The 17,895-nt window shown below is 43.7% G+C and overlaps 1 protein-coding gene across 1 annotated transcript in view; it reads right to left on the reverse strand.

Annotated features, from left to right (window-relative positions):
* Positions 1-6,150: 6,150 nt before the first annotated feature.
* Positions 6,151-17,895, reverse strand: part of CFH (complement factor H) — a 37,361-nt gene continuing 25,616 nt past the window's right edge. The window contains exons 15-24 of the mRNA XM_083847276.1: positions 16,497-16,679; positions 14,955-15,131; positions 12,536-12,742; positions 11,763-11,939; positions 10,916-11,092; positions 9,712-9,888; positions 8,783-8,965; positions 7,840-8,040; positions 6,785-6,979; positions 6,151-6,529 (exon numbers count right to left, since the gene is read on the reverse strand). Coding sequence (XP_083703402.1) covers positions 6,516-6,529; positions 6,785-6,979; positions 7,840-8,040; positions 8,783-8,965; positions 9,712-9,888; positions 10,916-11,092; positions 11,763-11,939; positions 12,536-12,742; positions 14,955-15,131; positions 16,497-16,679 — 1,691 coding nt within the window. The 3' untranslated portion in view covers positions 6,151-6,515. The remainder of the gene's footprint in view (positions 6,530-6,784; positions 6,980-7,839; positions 8,041-8,782; positions 8,966-9,711; positions 9,889-10,915; positions 11,093-11,762; positions 11,940-12,535; positions 12,743-14,954; positions 15,132-16,496; positions 16,680-17,895) is intronic.

Below are 17,895 nucleotides of genomic sequence, written 5' to 3' on the forward strand. Positions count from 1 at the left end.
TATTACTAGTAATAATGTGTAAGAAACAAGTGATGCACAATGCAATTGCTCACCACCCGCTGACCAATGCCCAGCCTATCCCCGAGCAGCCGGCCCCCCACCCCGGCCAGCCACCCCTATATATTGTTTAGCATGACCCCAGATGGTATGGAATACCCCTTTGGCCAGTTTGGGTCAGCTGTCCTGGGTCTGTCCCCTCCCAGCTCCTGCTGCACCCCCAGCCTGCTCGCTGGCAGGACAGAGCGAGAAGCCGAAAAGTCCTTGGCCTGGTGTAAGCACTGCTCTGCAACAATTAAAACATCAGCATGTTATCAGCGCTCTTCTCATCCTAATCCAAAACATAGCACCCTACCAGCTGCTATGAGGAAAATTACCTCTGTCCTAACTGAAACCAGGACAAAATGTGTCATGAACTTTCTAGTTCTACTATATTTGTACTTCTCTTTGTGTCTTATTTTATAGAATACACATCCTCAACAACTTAACAAACTAGTACATGTTTCCATCTGCCAGAATTTTATCTGGCAACATTATTTTTCCTTAATTTTATAAATATATATATACATATGTTGCTGTTGAAGCTGGTGTATATTCTTTCAAGAAGACAGTGACATTTATTCCCATTATCAGAAGAAGGTGAAGGTCTCCTGTTCCTGTCAGCCCTGCAATGAAGCATTGAAATGGGGAATAATTACCAATCATCATAATTACAGTTTATAGTGAAAATTCCTTAAATTAGGCAATATTTATGTAAATCATGGTACCAATGTTTTGTTTTGGGGAACAGATGATGGAAGGACATCTATTTTCAAGAAAGTCTGCATCATTCTTGTCAAGTAGTGGCTGTCATTTTTAACAGTCAGGATAAATAAGGAAAATAATTTTCCTTTTTTAGAGGTAATATTTCCATCTGATTATTTGATAGAAGATTTGACTTTCTTTTCTTGATTGTTACTTACGCTGTCCATCTGACAGGATTACTGATGCCAGCAAGGAGCTCTTTACTGTGCGATCACCTTGACCTGGATATTTTATTCAGGACCAGAGCAGGTAAATTACATGTATATCAGCATATTTCATGTATGTTTGAAATAATATTTCATTATCACTGGAATCACTTCATTGATGTATACAGATGGATGCTATGTCGCACTTCAGATACTGTTGTTGCTCACACTTGGTTGCAGACTTTGGGCATTTAGATAGATTTAGCTGCATGCTGTTCACATTGGAAAAAGGAGTGTTTCATTCATTCTTTTCTGGTCTGAATTGGAATTCCAAATATTCCTTTTTTCTCCTTTTGTTTTTGAGGTTTGGAATACTTTCATGTGCCTCTAAGACCAGAAATGAGAAGACTGTAGTTCTTACTTTAAGATCCAGCAGAAAGCAAATGAAATTTCTGAAAATAATGATGGGACAAAACCTCTTCAAGTCTGTGAACTGCCGTCTACCTAGCATTAGAAGCAGTGAGACTGTTTGCTAGACCAATATGTGCTTGGTTTTGATTGGGATAGAGTTAGTTTTCTTTCTAGTAGCTGGTACGGTGTCATATTTTGGATAGAGGGTGAGAATAATGCTGATAACATGTCGATGTTTTAGTTGGGCTGAGCAGTGCTTACACAGGGCCAAGGACTTTTCAGCTTCTTGTGCTGCCCTGCCAGCTGGGAGGCTGGGGATGCAGTAGGAGCTGGGAGGGGACAGACCCAGGACAGCTGACCCCGACTGGCCAAAGGGACCATATAACTGGGACCATTCCATACCATGTAAAGTGATGCTGAACAGTAAAACTGGGGCAGAGGGGCAGGGGGCAGCCCTTGATTAGGGAGTGGCTGAGCATCAGCCAGCTGATGGTGAGCAATTCTACTGTGCCTCACCTGCTTTATTTATTCTTTTTTTTTTTTTTTTGGGGGGGTGTTTTTTTTTTGGGGGGGGGTGAGTTTACAGCTGCATGATGCTTAGCTGCCTGCATGTCAGGTTTAACCACAACAGTCCTTTTGACACCCAATGCAGGGCATGAAGGCTTGAGACAATGACAGATCTGACCAGAGCATTTTAGACCAAATTTGTTATAAGCATTATAACTGTTTAATAGTTGCCAGTCACAATGTGGATATATTTGTTTATAATGTCAATTTATTTGCCGTCAAGGTTGTTTTTCTTAATTCCTTTCCTGTTGTTTATCTACTCTGGGGGCTCGCCAAAGTTTATGTTTTTGTCAGTGTGTATAGAGCATGTGCTCGTGTTACACTGACTGTTAACGTAATCTGGTATTTGTACTCAGTATTGCCATCGTTCTTGCACCTCAGGAACCTTCTTATGGAAACTATTATCATGTAGTTTTTACCTTTTCTCCTCCAGGCTAATTACAATAGCTCCTGAAAATCTTATGTATTCTTGGGATGTTCAAACTAGCACAATCCCATTGCTATGTCTCCTGCATGTGTTTATGGCTTTGGCTAAGGTTAACTGGCTATTTAACAATATCACCTAGAGATCTGCCCTGAGGCAGGATGGTTATGGTTGGCAGGGTGTATGGGAGGATATGGTCAAGTACCTATCACAATTGTCACTTTCCAATGGTTTCGGACTTCATCCATGAACAAATGCAGAATCCTAAAAAAAAGATAGAATTTTTTAAAAAAGTATGTCCCTAGCCAGAGGTTCATAGCTCTCTGCTATGGAGAGGCCTGGCCTCTACCTATCAAACAAAAATCAATGCTATTCAGCACCCTAAAGAAGAGAATGCCACTGGATCCAATCCAGAGCACTACATCTACTGCAACTCTCACAACAGACACTGCAGCTGAACCAGAGAACTGACCTGTTCTTGTATCAATTGCCCTTATATTTAAGAATAAACAATGGAAGAGGAAGCCAATTTGTTTAGGAAAAGAAGAAACTTCTACTAGGAAGGGGAAGGAGGAAGAAGTGGATGAGGCAGACTACTGCAAAACAGGGCCATCACAAGAACAGGAGGGGGAAGAGGCAGATCTCATAAAAGACAGTAACCACCTGATACCTGTGGATAATGGCAGTAAAACACCTCTATAATTCCCCCCCCCCCCCCCCCCAGCAATACATCAGTGGCACACAAACACAGAATCTCAGAATCATTTAGGTTGGAGTAAACAGTGTGTTGTGGTGAGGCTTTTGCAATGCTTAAAGGTGGAAGTAACTCACGGAGTAGAGCGCTAGCTCTAACAAGCAAAATTATCGTGGTATCTTCTTCCTAAAAAGAAAATAAAATTACATAACTGGATAGAGTAGCTTGGTGATCCAGCTGTTGTTTGGTTCTGACTGCTGCTTTACTTCATCCTTTGTGCCCTGTTACCTTCGTCCTCAACTTGTGTTGCAGAGTTTTGAACTCCTAACCCAGTTGTGGCAACTTAGTTCTCAAGTTCTGGAAAGCTAACAGCATCATCATAGATGCATTTATCACAGTTTCTGCAGGTTAATACTTGCTTCATTCTGAAAAGACCTCTAAGATCATCAAGTCCACCTGTTAACCTAGAGCTGTCACGTGTACCACTTATCCATGTCCCTAAGCACCACGTCTGTGCGTCTTTTGAATACCTCCAGGGATGGTGACTCAACTACTTCCCTGGGCAGCCTGTTCCAATGCTTCACAGTCCTTGCAGTGAAGAGGGAAACCAACCTAAAACTTACCTGGCACAACTTGAGGCCATTCCCTCTTGTCCTATTGCTTCTTGCTTGGGAGAAGAGACCACCACCCACTCTGCTACAACCTTCTTTGAGGTAGTTGTAAAGAGTGGTGAGGTCTCCCCTGGGCCTTCTTTCCTCCAGGCTAAATAAGCCCAGCCGCCTCAACTGTTCCTCATAAGGTTTGTTCTCTAGACCTTCCACCAGCTTTGTTGTCCTTCTTTGGGAATGCTCCAGCATCTCAATGTCTTTCTTGTAGAGAGGGGCCCAAAACTGAACATATTACTTGAGGTGTAGCCTCACCAGAGCCAAGTACCAGAACCGAGACAATCACCTCTCTAATCTGGCTGACCATGCTATTTCTGATACAAGTCAGGATGCTCTTGGCCTTGGCCACCAGAGCACACTGCTGGCTCATATTCAGCCAGCTGTTGACCAATACTCCCAGGTCCCTTTCCACTGAACAGCTTTCCAGCCACTCTTCACAGAATCACAGAATTGTAGGGGTTGGTAGGGACCTCAAGAGATCATCGGGTCCAACCCCCCTGTCAAAGCAGGTTCCCTAGAGCAGGTTGCCCATGGAGGCGTCCAGATGGGCCTTGAATATCGCCAGAGAAGGAGACCCCACAATCTCCCTGGACAGCCTGCTCCAGTGCTCTGTCACCCTTACCATGCAGAAGCTCTTTTGCATGTTGGTGCGGACCTTCTTGTGATCCATTTTTTGGCCATTGCCACTTGTCTTGTCCCCACAAACCACTGAAAAGAGGTTGGCCAAATCCCTCTGTCTCCTACACTTCAGATTTTTTTAAAAAATTAATAAGATCCCCTCTCAGTCTTCTTTTCTCCAGGCTGAACAGACCCAGGTCTCTCAGTCTTTCCTCATAGGGAAGATGTTTCAGGCCCTGTATCATCTTTGTGGCCCACCACTGGACTCTTTCCAGGAGAGCCCTGTCTTTTTTTTTTTTTTTGTGCTGGGGAGCCCAGAACTGGACTCAGTACTCCAGGTGAGGCCTAACCAGGGCAGAGTAGAGGGGGAGGCTCACCTCCCTTGACCTGCTGGCCATGCTCCTTTTAATGCACACCAGGATCCCATTGGCCTTCTTGGCTGCCAGGGCACACTGCTGGTTCATGGCCAACCTGTTGTCCACCAGGACCCCCAGGTCCTTCTCCGCAGAGCTCCTCTCCAGCAGGTCAAGGTCAAGGTCAAGGTCAAGGACAGCAATGTGTCAGCCTGTACTGACACATGCGGTTGTTCCTTCCCAGGTGCAGGACTCTACACTTGCTCTTGTTAAACTTCATTTGGTTTCTTCCTGCCAAGCTCTCCAGCCTATCCAGGTCTAGCTGAATGGCAGCACAGCCTTCTGGTGTGTCAGCCACTCCGCCCAGCTTTGTATCATCGGCATGCTTGCTGAGGGCGGACAGCCTGTATCATTGCATGGGGTTGTGTCCCAGGTGCTTAACCTGGCACTTAACCTTGTTGAACCTCATACAGTTGGCCTCAGCACATCAGTCAAGCCTATCCAGAGCCCTTGAGCAGATCAACACTTGCACCTAACTTGGTGTTATCTGCAGTCTTACTGAGGGTGCACTCGATCCCCTCCTCCAGATCATTGAAAAAGATATTGAAGAGAACGGGCCCCAGTACTGAGCCTTGTGGGACACCACTTGTGACTGGCCTCCAGCTGGATTTAACTCCATTCACAACTCTTTTGGCCTGGCCACCAGCAAACTTTTTACCCAATGAGGCATATGCCCATCCAAGCCATGAGCAGCCAGTTACTCCAGAAGAATGCTGTGGGAAATGGTGCTAAAAGTTTTAGTAAAGTCTAGGTAGACAACATCCACAGCCTTTACCTCATCCAGTAAGCATGTCACCTTGTCATTGAAAGGCGATCAGATTAGTTGAGTAGGTCCGGCCATTCATAAACCCAAGCTGACCGGGCTGGATTACGTGGTTGTCCTGTATGTGCCAAGTGATGGCACTCAGGATGATCTGCTCCATAACATTCTCTGGCACCAAAGTCAGACTGATAATCTTGTAGTTCCCTGGGTCCTCTTTCCAGCATTTCTGGAGATGGAAATCACATTTGCTAGCTGTCAGTCAACTGGGACTTCCCCTGATAGCCAGGACTGCTGATAAATGATAGAAAGCTGCTTGGTGAGCATTTCCAACAGCTCCTGCATTACCCCTGCATGGATCCCATCTGGCCCCATCGAATCTGCCAAGAAGGCAAGCCTGCCTCCCAAGGAATCCAAGCTGCTTTCATTCCAAAATCTCGCCCTTCCATGAAATATTGCAGAGGCTCAAGTCATGCAAAAGAACTGGGGTCTATGATCCACAGAATTCCCTGAGTTGTTTTAAAGGAGACCACTTACCTTCACATCACGATGAGGCTGTCAGGACACTCATCTCTGCCATGACCCCAGACTGAATTCCAGGCAAGCACATGGAGCAGAAGCTAGGAGCAGAGAAGACCACACACACACTACTTGCTGATGAGCAAATTAGCTGCACGCTTTAATTCACGTCTCAGTATGCCACCAAAGCCAGCCTACTTCAGGATGCAAATGTTAATAAAATAACAGTGAGATCAATACAGAACAAAAGTAAGAAGGAAGTACAGTCATTTGAATGGATAAAATGCAAATACCTTTACAAAAATGGTTAAGTGTAAAAACAATCATACAACAATTCAAAGGGAAAAAAAAAAAAGCAAATTCCAACACAGAACTTTGGCTAAGCTGCAAACAAAGCACAATGAAACAGCAAACTCCAGGGAAAATTGAGCTCAAATCACTGGGTTGGTCAAAGGATCTTTCATTTCTCCAGCTGGGCTCCTTCATGCCCCTTCCATTTATCCAAAATACCCTGCAATGTAAAGAGAAAAAGTGGAAAAGGAATGAACACCAAGGCTGGCACACAGCCATGTTTCTTGAGAGCAGCAGATAGCAAAGTTGCCTAGCATTCCCATTGCTTCAATTTGATTCCCCGGACCCCTTGGAACAGGAGCAGCCCCATGACAGACACAAACTGGTAGAGGGTTAAGTGAAGGCCCCTAAAGCTGACCCTCCCTTCTTGTCCACAATTCTACAGAGCACTGTGCCCTCCACACAGAGCACTTACATTCACATCGGGGGTAGTTAATGACTCCGTCCTTGCACTGTGCCTCAAAATCCTCTGGGTTTGAGACTTCCCGGTAGGAAAAAGGGCATGTAAACGAAATAGTCTCCTTAGAGCGATATGTGTTAGATCTTCTCCTTGACTGTCTTAGTTTAATATTGTTCCTCTTCATTTCTGTCTCACTCAATCTACAGTTCCCTAGGGAAGAGAAAAAATAGAAGAAGAAAAGAACAGCCACCGCCACAAGAGAAAGTACTCTCATAATTTGCCTGTAGACCTCGTATTGTCAACTGATCCTCTGACGCTGTTGGTACCAGCTGAGTGACTGAAACTACTTATTCTCCTGTGCTGCATCCCCGCCGCATCTGTCCCCTCCTGTATCAATGCACAGTGCCGATGATGAAAGGCAAAAGCCCATTTCCTACCCTTCAGCAATGTCGCAGTAATCGGGGCTTGGGGAAATTGTAGGAGGAGGCAAGCACAGGTTTCCTGCTGCAGAAGCCATGAAGGCCTGCAATGGGCATTGACCCCCTGCCTCCACACACACCAGAGCACAGCACAACCAGAGAGGAGCTGGGAAGGCCACAGGTGCAAAGGGGGCGCAGCTGTGGCTGCAAGAGGGAAGCAGGAGAGAAGCTTGCTGGGCCAAAGCCCTGCCTACACAGGCAGGCTTGGGAGAGCCTGCAAGGAAATGGTTTCCTGCTCTTCAGCCCTGCCACAGTCAGGGAAATGGCACCTTCCAATTGCAGGGAAGCCACTTGCAGGGAACTTACCAGCCCTTCTGTCCTGCCTGGAAGCGGCCGGGCAGGCCCAGCACCAGTAACCCTCATGAGCCCCAGGGAGCCCGTTCCCCAGGAGCCTTTCCAGCTCACGTACGCCAGTCGGCGGCTTCTTGGGGGCACCTCCCCTCATAGCCTGCAGCTTTGCAGGGTGCTCTCACACCTTGGTGCTCCGCTATTTCTTCCCCAGGTACACTTGCTATGGGCTTTCCTCTCAGCTTCTGCACTAAAACTGCAAAAAGGCAGCGGTCAAGCAGTGACAGAGTGGAGGTGACTTACTTCCTGGCTTGCACCATGGGTATTCTAATGTCCCATCCATACACTGCACTCTGAATGGGGAAGATGCTGGGTCCTGCACATATCCTATTTTACAGTCAAATTCAATAAAATCTCCTGATGTCGAGTACAGCTTTCTTTCTCCTCTCCATCTCAGCTCAATATTGTTTCTGTCCATATCTTCTTCAGAGGCCGTACAAGCCGCTTGGAAAAGGCAAGAGAAGGATGTGATCAGTTCATACAGATGCACAACATACATATACATTTTTTTCCCCCTCCGAGACTACAGGTGTACTTCACATCACAAACCTCTTCTACCATTGTGCTCTCACCCTCTGAGTTTTCCAACAGGAAAGACATTCTCAACAAAGCAAAAGGGAAAAAAACAATGATGGCTGAGTTGCCACACACCGCTGCGGAGAGGCCTTTGCCCTCTGACAGTCTCACAGGACAAGGGGGAAGCACAGCCTGGGGTGGGGGCACTCAGCAGGCAGCAATGAACTTCCCTGTGTCTTTTTTGGGCTCTCTCCTTGCCCTCGTCCCAGCACTTCTCAAATTCGTTTCCTCGTGGCCCTGGATTTCCTTGCACTCACACCAACCCACCCTCCCTCCTCACAGCCTGCGGACCATAGCAGCGTCCCCAGCTCAGGAGCACGCCACACCGGTGGAGCGGCCCCAAAGAAGCGGCTCAGCCAAACTCCCCTCCTCCTGGCTCTGTTGGTGACTGGGGGCAGGGAGGGACAGCAGGCAGCAGAGGCGGCTACACGAGCTGACCTCCAGAGGAAATTCCTTCTGCACAGGAGAAGCACCAGCTGCTGTTCTGCCCTGTCAGCGTCGCAGCCCCAGCACAAGTGCTGCTTCACAAGTGAAGCGCCCGCAGGGCCTGAGAAAAAGACAACGAGCAGCTCACACAGCTCTTGGCCACGCAGCACGAGCTTCCACCTACCCAAGCACACTGGGGGATTTGTCCACTGCCCGTCAGTACAAGTGATTTGCTCAGGTCCATTCAGGATGTAGAAACTTGCACACTTGTATTTCACAGTTTCACCTTGGTCATATTCTGGCAATGGGAAGGAAAGGATGTCTCCGTTTTCAATATCTGGAGGTGGGCCACATTTTCTACCCTTCCCTGGAAGAAAATTACCCATTAGAAAGAAAACCATCCGATTTTAGGTGCAACAGAACCCTGGCCACAAATTCTTCAAAAGATCACATAGGCAGTACTTCGAGAGACTTGGAGGAAAGCAGAGAGAAAACTGTCACCTTGATAAGCTGCATTTGTTCATGTGCTGAAACCTCGCATATGCCTCATGAAATCAAATGAGATTATTCAATGTGCTCGTTAAAATCCTGGGCACCAACGTGGTACCAGGTGTTAGCTCACCCATCAGCTACGACCCGCAGGTAATGTAACAGTGGAGTCAATTACATGGCATTCACAAAGGCAATGCACCACTTGCATTTTCTGGATGTCAGCTGGCAGGAGAGCTGTGAGCTCTGTTCTCCAGCACAGGCAGCACAATTTCTCACTCTCTTCACATTAGGCATTCTCAAAAAGCAGATTTGCAGAAGTGAAAGGTTGGAGTCTCAAAATCAGACCTGGCCAGCAGTTGCTCTCAGCCTCAGGGTGCTTTTCCAGATGTGGCACTCCTTGAGTGAAGCCATCCAGGTTACTCATCTGGTAGACTTCCATTAAACACATCCTGCCACCACAAATGGAGAGATACCAGGGAAAATCCCTTTTTCCTGAGTCTGACAGATACTGTTGCACTTGCTCACAGTCCTGAGACTGAAATTTGGAGACCTAAATGCCACTGAGCTAGTTGAGGGCAATCTTCACTGACTGTCTACTGCATGGAGGGAGAGAGAACTCACCTTTGCACTGGGGCAGCTCTGTCCAGGTCCCATTCTGACATGTTACGGTGGAAGCCCCCGTCATCAGAAAACCTTGCCAGCACTGATAGTGAGCTGTCTCCCCAGGCAAATACCTTGGCTTTTTAACACCTTGAACTTTTCCACCAGCAATTTCTGGAGGAGGTTCACATGTCACATCTGAAAAGAGACATTTCTGCACTCAATTTGTACGCCCTCACGTGTTCTTCTACACAAACTACATTAAGAGAATCATCTTGTTACTGCCCAGATGATGTTCTTAAGCGCAAGAGACAATATTGCCTTACCAACATGACTTGATTATTTTCCCCTCCTCTTTTTTCCTTGGCCATGAGTGTTTCTAAACACTGCGAACCCCAGGAATGTGAATTAACATGACAATGGCAGCAGAACACCTTCCACATTCTCAGGAGATGACAGGGACAGTCAGAGCTTCTAGAAAAAGCCAACATTTCTGTAGCTACACCGTTTGCCACAAAAAGCCTCCTTGCAAGGCCATGGCCCTCTGCTGAGAACCCGAGCGCTTCTGAAAATCACAGATGTAGCAGCCAAGCTGGATCTCTGCTGAATGTAGAGCTCTGGAAGAAGTTATCAGCCTGTAGTGCTCATGAACAGGTAAGTAAAGTTGACTCCATGGAGGCGTATGAATGCCAAATTGCACTTGTTCAGCCTCCAGCCACAGATTTGGGCAGGGAATAGGAGGACAGCACAGCTCCTCTTCAGAGGAACATTCTTGTCATTGCAGACTCTAGCCGACCTGCATGTTTTAGTTCCTGAGGCTCTGCTGGGATCTCTGTCATAGTGGAGCCTCAGAGAAGAACACCTGTTTCTCTCCTCTAGTACTTCTGCCATTCTGATACTCTCTGACAGGGCTGAACGCAACAGAGGAGCCCTTACACATCTTTCTACTGAAGGTCAGTAAAAGTAAAAAAACAGAGAAGAATAACAAGTCAGCACATTCTAGGCCTTTTTTCTTCAAGATATTTTTGCTGTTGATGAAAATATCCATAGTATTTCTAGAAGCATTAAGCTAAATTAAAGTTCTGTGCAAGGAAGCAGTAGTAGGTACAATGTTGCAGTACACAAAGAAAACAAAACTAAAAAAGGTAAAGTCTTTCTAGTATTTAGGTAATCCAAACTGTCCCCACACGAAGCTAACAGCCATAATGAAAGCACAAATTCCTACCTCTGCAACTTGGCACTTTTGTCCATTGTCCCTCTGAACAAGTGACGTAATTTACACCCATAATTTGATAATTACTTTCACATTCATAATGCACTTTGGCACCAGGCAGATATTTCTCCTGTTGAGTACTGGTAATATGAGCATTGAGAATTTCAGGTGGGGCTCCACAGCTAACATCTGAAAAGAGAGGTGCGTTTAAGAATAGTAGGACAGTAGTATGGCTATCACAGAATAGCGCATTCACAAGCACCATTGTTCCTGATGAGGACAGACGATTTGTGTAAGGTAGGTCCTTTTCTACAAGTAGGAAAGGAAGTTACTATGGTTTTCATTCTGCAACGCTTCACCAGGCAATTATTTTTTTTGCCTAAAGTGACTGAAAAAGAGGAAAGGAGTTGCAGAGACCAGCCGAATGTGCAGACTGATGCCATACAGCATTGTGTGCCAAAGCGCTGGAGAACAAAGTGGTTTATTTACTATTTGAAGGTAACTTGCAGAGACTGAAATTTCTAGTGATACGAAATCAAGATATGTAACGCTACCAGCTATGTCACTCTTTGCAGCCAACACCCTTTTCTCCATAACCCTCTGACTGCTTGATCTAAGCAGTGAGCAAAGCTGTGGCTACCGGCTTCAGACCAGAAGGGGAAAAGATTTCTTTGCTGATCAGTCCTGCTTGTTGCTTCTCAGGGACCAGAAAAATAGGTGTTGTAGCAGTCTATTAAAAGCAACTCAATGATCAGCTCTACTGGTCTGACTCACTTGCATGTATGGGTTGGCGTTATATTAATTAGTGTTCCTGAAAGACTAAGAAGGGTCATAGACTACTTAGAAGTACAACCTATACCTTCACAAAATGGTGGTGTTGACCAATTTCCCCTTCTGCAAAAAATTTCAGGGGGACCAGTGACCTGAAATCCTTCATGACACTGGTAGCGAATTGTTTCACCAGGCTCATACTTCTCCTTGCTCCTGCCTTCAAATGCAGCATTGGCAACTGCTGGAATCCTTCCACATGGTATTTCTGAAAAGATATGCAAACTTGAAACTTTTGGTAATGTGATACACATAGAATGAGTGGATTGTTCCAACCAAAAAGATGCCTTTTATAGGAGCAACGTAGTCAATCACTGCCTGTGGATATAAAAGGTAGCATTCAGAAACTTAAATGTTAGTACCCTAAATAGATGTGAACTTCAGGCAATGTAAAGCTTTAGATTCTGTTTCTAGCCCTGCCAGAAAACTTTGGGAAAGGCTTCTGTCCTTTACTATACAGAAGTGATGTCTATCATTGAAGCACCAAAGTAATTTCTACTCACTAGTGAACTCCGTAGAAAACAGATCCTTGCATGATAAGGATGTGCCCATGACTCATCTGGCAGAGACTGACTCTGAACATAGATTGCAAATATACCACAGGAATACATAAAAAAATAAACTGTGTTCAACTGTATCAGCCTTGCCCCCCACCAGGATTGCATTGAAGACATTCATGAGGAAAAATAAGATTCCATAGCAAAATATAGAATTACTGTTTGTTGCTACAATTCAAGCTCCAGTTTAAAATTATTTCGAATTCATTGCTAAGTACATCCCAGGAAAAGTCTTGTTTGACATTACCAGAGCATGTAGGAGCTGAAGTCCAGTTTCCCATAGAACAAGTTATCTTTGATGGTCCATCTAACTTATATCCAGGATGACAAACCACATTTAGTGTAGCACCAGCCAGATAAATTGTTTTCCCTTCTTTTTCCATTTTTAAGTTTTGATTTTCCAGCCTGAGATCATCTACATATTCCACAGGTTGCGGTGGCAAGCAGGGATTTTCTTTAAAATATGGAGCACAAAGACAAACAGTATTACAAGACAATTAATATTCCAAAAACATGCAGTCTAAAACAGAAAAGGAAAAGAAAAAAAAAATCCAAACAAAAATTAAGTGGCTTGAAAGTAAGATGAAGAAATATGTAAGATTCACAAAGCAAAACTCCTTTCCTCTCTCCCTCAAAGAAAATCCGAAAAGGATTTGTTTCTTTTTACTTTGAACCAAATTAGAGTCATGTCCCACATCTTGCCAAGGAGATACAGTTACAACTTAATAAAAAGAAAATGATAAAAATCATAGACAGAGAATCAGAAGAGATGTTGTTCTGTCCTGGTGAAAGTGAGTTTCTAGAATTGTAACTAAATTAAGCTTGTCCACCACTAATAAAATTATACCAATGTCATGGGGGGTTTCCTGATGACATAAGGAAAATACCAGAGTGCAGCAGAGCTTGAGAAGTATAACCTACCTCCCCAGACACAGAGTGGACTAAACCTCTACAAACTCCTCCTGAGTTGGGGTTGTCCAACTATGCTATTCTCTTACATGACTGTAGAAGGGGTGAACATAAATTATGTTTCATATACGTTTTTGGTTACTAGTGAGTTAGGTTTCATCAGCTGACACATCAAGTTGAAAGCATACGTTTCTCTGAATTCTCTGAATTCCGCAAGACAAAAGATCTAATTACAATCAAACTTCTTGTTTAGTAACTGTGACTGAGGATTTTATTGCAATATAATTTATTTTATGAGCAGCTCAAGCACTTTTTTCATTATTCTTCTCTATGTCTGACACATCAGTAGAAACAGTCTCTCCCAAGCAACAAAAGAGAAAAGAAACCATAGGGCATTAGAATTTTGCAGCTTAAAAATACAGGCTTGCTTGGCATGTTGTGCACATCAGTCACCAGCTCGCACCTCGTTTGTCCTGCACTCATCTATCTCCTACCCATTTCTGAAAACACTTTCTTCTACTTCTTAATGAACTTCTGCTTACAAGATATCATCTGCATCAGCAATGTTTGAACAGTTGGCTTGTGGATTCCTCAGCATTCCAAGCACGAATACAGGCTGAGCAGAGACTGTATTGAGAAAAACCCTCAGGAGAAGGACTTGGGAGTGTTGGTTGATGAAAAACTCAGTATGAGCCAGCAGTGTGTTCTTGCAGCTGAGAAGACCAACTGTATCCTGGGCTGCATCTAAAGAAGCATGGCCAGCAGGTCGAGGGAGGTGATTCTCCCCCTCTACTCTGCTCTTGTGAGACCCCACCTGGGGCACCCAGCACAAGAAGAGCATGGACATATTCAAATGAGTCCAGAGGAATGAATGCCATGGGGATGACCAGAGGGCTGGAGCACCTCTCCTATGGAGTCAAGATGAGGGGGTTAGGGTGGTTCAGCCTGGAGAAGAGAAGGCTCTGGGGAGACTTTACAGTGGCCTTCCAGTACCTAAAGGGGGCCTACAGGAAAGCTGGGGAGGGACTCTTTGTCAGGGAGTGTAGAGATAGGACAGGGGGTAATGGCTTTAAACTAAAACAGGGTAGATTTAGATTAGATACTAGGAAGAAATTCCTCACTCAAAGGGTGGTGAGGCACAGGAACATCCCAGAGAAGCTGTGGATGCTCCATCCCTGGCAGGGCCCAAGGCCAGACCAGATGGGGCTTTGGGCAACCTGGTCTGGTGGGAGGTGTCCCTCCCATGGCAGGGGGTTGGAACTGGGTGATCTTTAAGGTGCATTCCAATCCAAACCATTCTCTGGTTCTATGATTCCTTAGAACAGATGGCCAAAGTTATGCCATATCATTTATACTTGTATTACAGGAAAAAGTCACAAAAAGGAAAGGAGAAAAATCAAGTAAGATTAAAGACAGAAAAACAAACAAGCAAAGACTGCTAAAACTACATCCAAACAACATAAATAAACACACGGCTCCTGAGGAGCTGCCTGAAGGCTTTATGCTCCATCTCAGATGAGTCTGTCTAAATAAAAAAAAAACACAAACCAACCAACCAAAACACCCCACAAACGTACTACCCAACAGTTGGTCAACTGCACCTTCTTTAGCAACTTACATTCTATTGCTTTTCTGCACAATTACCTGTTTGTGACAGTCTTAACAACAATAACATCATCATTCTGCTAATGATGAGTGCAAGTACATAACACAGAAGTTCATAATAAAACAAAGAGAAAAAAAAATCCACTACTGACCAATGCAGCGTGGTGGTGACTGCCATCTCCCATTTATACATGTTATTTCATTCCCACCAATGAGCTGGAAACTCTCAAGACACGAAAAAGTTATTTTACTCCCATTCCTGTAATTTCTTTCAATTGGTATCTGTTTAGCACCATGCAGCTGAGGTGGAGGTGAGCAAGTGTTTTCACCTAAGGACACATATGCAGATCAAAACAGAACATAAGATAAAGTGTAACAGTTCATCACAGATTACAATACTAACAACCAAGAAAACACTGGCATTAGATAAGTCTTCAGTAGCTACATGGAGCTTCAACTAGTATCATAATCATTTTGTTCTGCCCCAAAAACACCAGAGCTTCCTTTAGATGCTCATGTTTTCAACATGTATTCACAGAACACATGGTCAGAAAAATACACCATCAATATATTTTTCTATGTCAGAATTGTGTTCAGTAATGTAAGCTGGTAGTCCCCTCTCTCCCTTACACAGCTGCACAAGCTTGTGTGCTTTCCCTGACTCTCTCTGTATGGTGAGGTATTTCAGGAAAACTGGTCCAGCTTCTGGGGTTCTCTTGGTTGTTTACAGTTTGTGTGGTTGGTTTTGTCAGTTTTTCTTTCTGATTGTTTGCTTTGTTGTTGTTGTTTTCCCCAGACATAGCTAATAGTAGAGTTAAATGAGAACCATGAAAGGAAACAAAGAAATAAATGTGAATTTTGCCACTCAAGGAATGAGGGGCAGCTCCTGTCATAGGAAAGGAAAAAGAAGGGAAAGAGGTAGATCTGAGCAGGAGGAAACCTCAAAAGCTTGGTTTGTTGCTTCACATGGTCTCAGAACACTGGGAAGGTAGGGACTGTTTTTGAAAGAGAATGCTAACTCGAGTGGCTGCCACCCTATGCACTTCTGCCACTTCCACACATCCCTTCCCATCGATATGCCATAAAGCAGGCAATGAGGCCATGATTGTTTTTACTCTTTTACAGGCAATATCCTGCTCTACCTATGGCTCTTGCAGGCAGTCCTGCAGGCATCTGACCTTTGGTGTGCTTTAGATTAGGGCAGTCTGGCCAACTCAGCCTTTTTCCTGTTGTTTTGCTAAGAAATGACTGGGAAAAAAAATAGAATAAAAAAAATAGCAATAGAAGAGCTTTGAATTTTAAAGAAAATAAAGTAACTTTGGCTGGAACTTGAGCTATGTGCTACTCCCATTTCCACCAGGGTACAGCCCTTTTGGAAGAAAAAAAGCTTAAATTTATCTTTGAATCTTTTCTCACAGCAGAAGTGACAGGAACAACTGTTCCAATTGTCATAGTAGATATTATTAAGTCTGCTTCACAAAAATAGTGTCTCTGAACCTAATTCACTGTTCAAATCATTCTCATCATTAGTTCCCATGACTATCCCATAGCATATAGTTGACTACACACACATATATAAGCGTGTAAGCATTTCTATTTCAGACTAGTGTCACAGAGATACTAATAAGCTTTAATAATGAGCATTTATCATTCCAATATAAAAAGAAGAAATCGTATGCATTGTAAAACCACACCTGTACAATCAATCTCCGGTGACCATTTTCCAGACACGCAAGTTGACTCTTTAATATTGTTGTCAGCTGATGTACATTTATACTGTATAACTCCATGTGGCTCAATCTCCTTTTTTGGCTCGGAGAAAGAACTAGGTTGTACAACCTCAACATCCATTGGAGGCACACAGCGATGAGATGTAGCTGAATAAAATCAACACAAACAGCTAAAGAACAGATTTGGTTCAGATAAGATGTACATATGCATTCACTGATGAAGAGGTCATTGGTTTCCTAATGCACGCCCATGTGAAGATATTTTTTCATTTACAGTAGTTTGAAGTAACTCCTAAGATTCCTAGATTACAGAAACAAATTTTTGTTCTTGCTATCTAAAGCACAGACTGTTATTGCCCACAAAATTATTTTATTTTAACAGGATCCCTTCTGCTGAGTCCATTAACTGAAAAACTAAGCATTCATTTCTTCCTCAAAACTACAGAACAGTAGTAAGACAAACAAGAATAGAAACCTTCTTTTGCTTGCAGAAACAGGAGCATGGAGGTAGTACTATTCCACACTAAATATATACCAGGTATCAGTCTCCAGGGAAAGTGTATGTAAGTCATAACCAGGTTTTGCGTCCTTGACTGGTGATTCTGAGAGTGAGAAGACAAGCTAATGTGAAAGCTAAGTAGATTGTATTTTGTTCCAGATTCAATCCTCAACATAACTGCAAATACAGGTACAGCGTATCCAAATCACTGAGAAATATAAAATCACTTCTGTAGAAAGGGAAACTAAGAATAGAATATAATAAACTGTATTTCACTAAAGATAAATAGAAGCCAATATACTTTAGTCAAATTTATTCCAGCCAAAACACCTTCTTGTACAATATCACTTTTTTTTTTTTTTTTTAAAAAAAAAACCTACTGACTCCAATGCATTGGTTTTTTGCCTTAGGCAAAGGGTTTATTTTACATCTTTTAAAAAGACTTTACTTTCAACAGTTTATGCACTGTGAAACTAAATGGGAAGGTTAGAAAAAGAAAGAGAAAACTACTGATCAGAAATGAAAAGGACTAATCTACATAAAAATGGCAAGGATAAGATAAGACCAGCACATCATAGCTATTACTACTATTTCTAATTTCTATTAGGATTTTTAAAAATCAAAGTAGTATGTAGAGACACAAATCTCCATGTAATTAATACAATAGGCATGTGACTTTATTGCTGGTATGTCCCAAGGCTTCTGAAGGGTCTTTTTTGGAGAGGAACACTGGAAAATAGGTAAAAAACTACTGTCGTAAGGTCATTGCACATCAAAGATGTGCAGTGCCATAATTGATGTGCCATCATATTTGATGTTACCCACTGTGTAACTGTCCATTTCTTTCCCCAGACTGACTCAGAG

Source organism: Anser anser, assembly GCF_964211835.1.
Source record: "Anser anser genome assembly, chromosome: 8".
In the NCBI taxonomy this organism is placed as follows: domain Eukaryota; kingdom Metazoa; phylum Chordata; class Aves; order Anseriformes; family Anatidae; genus Anser; species Anser anser.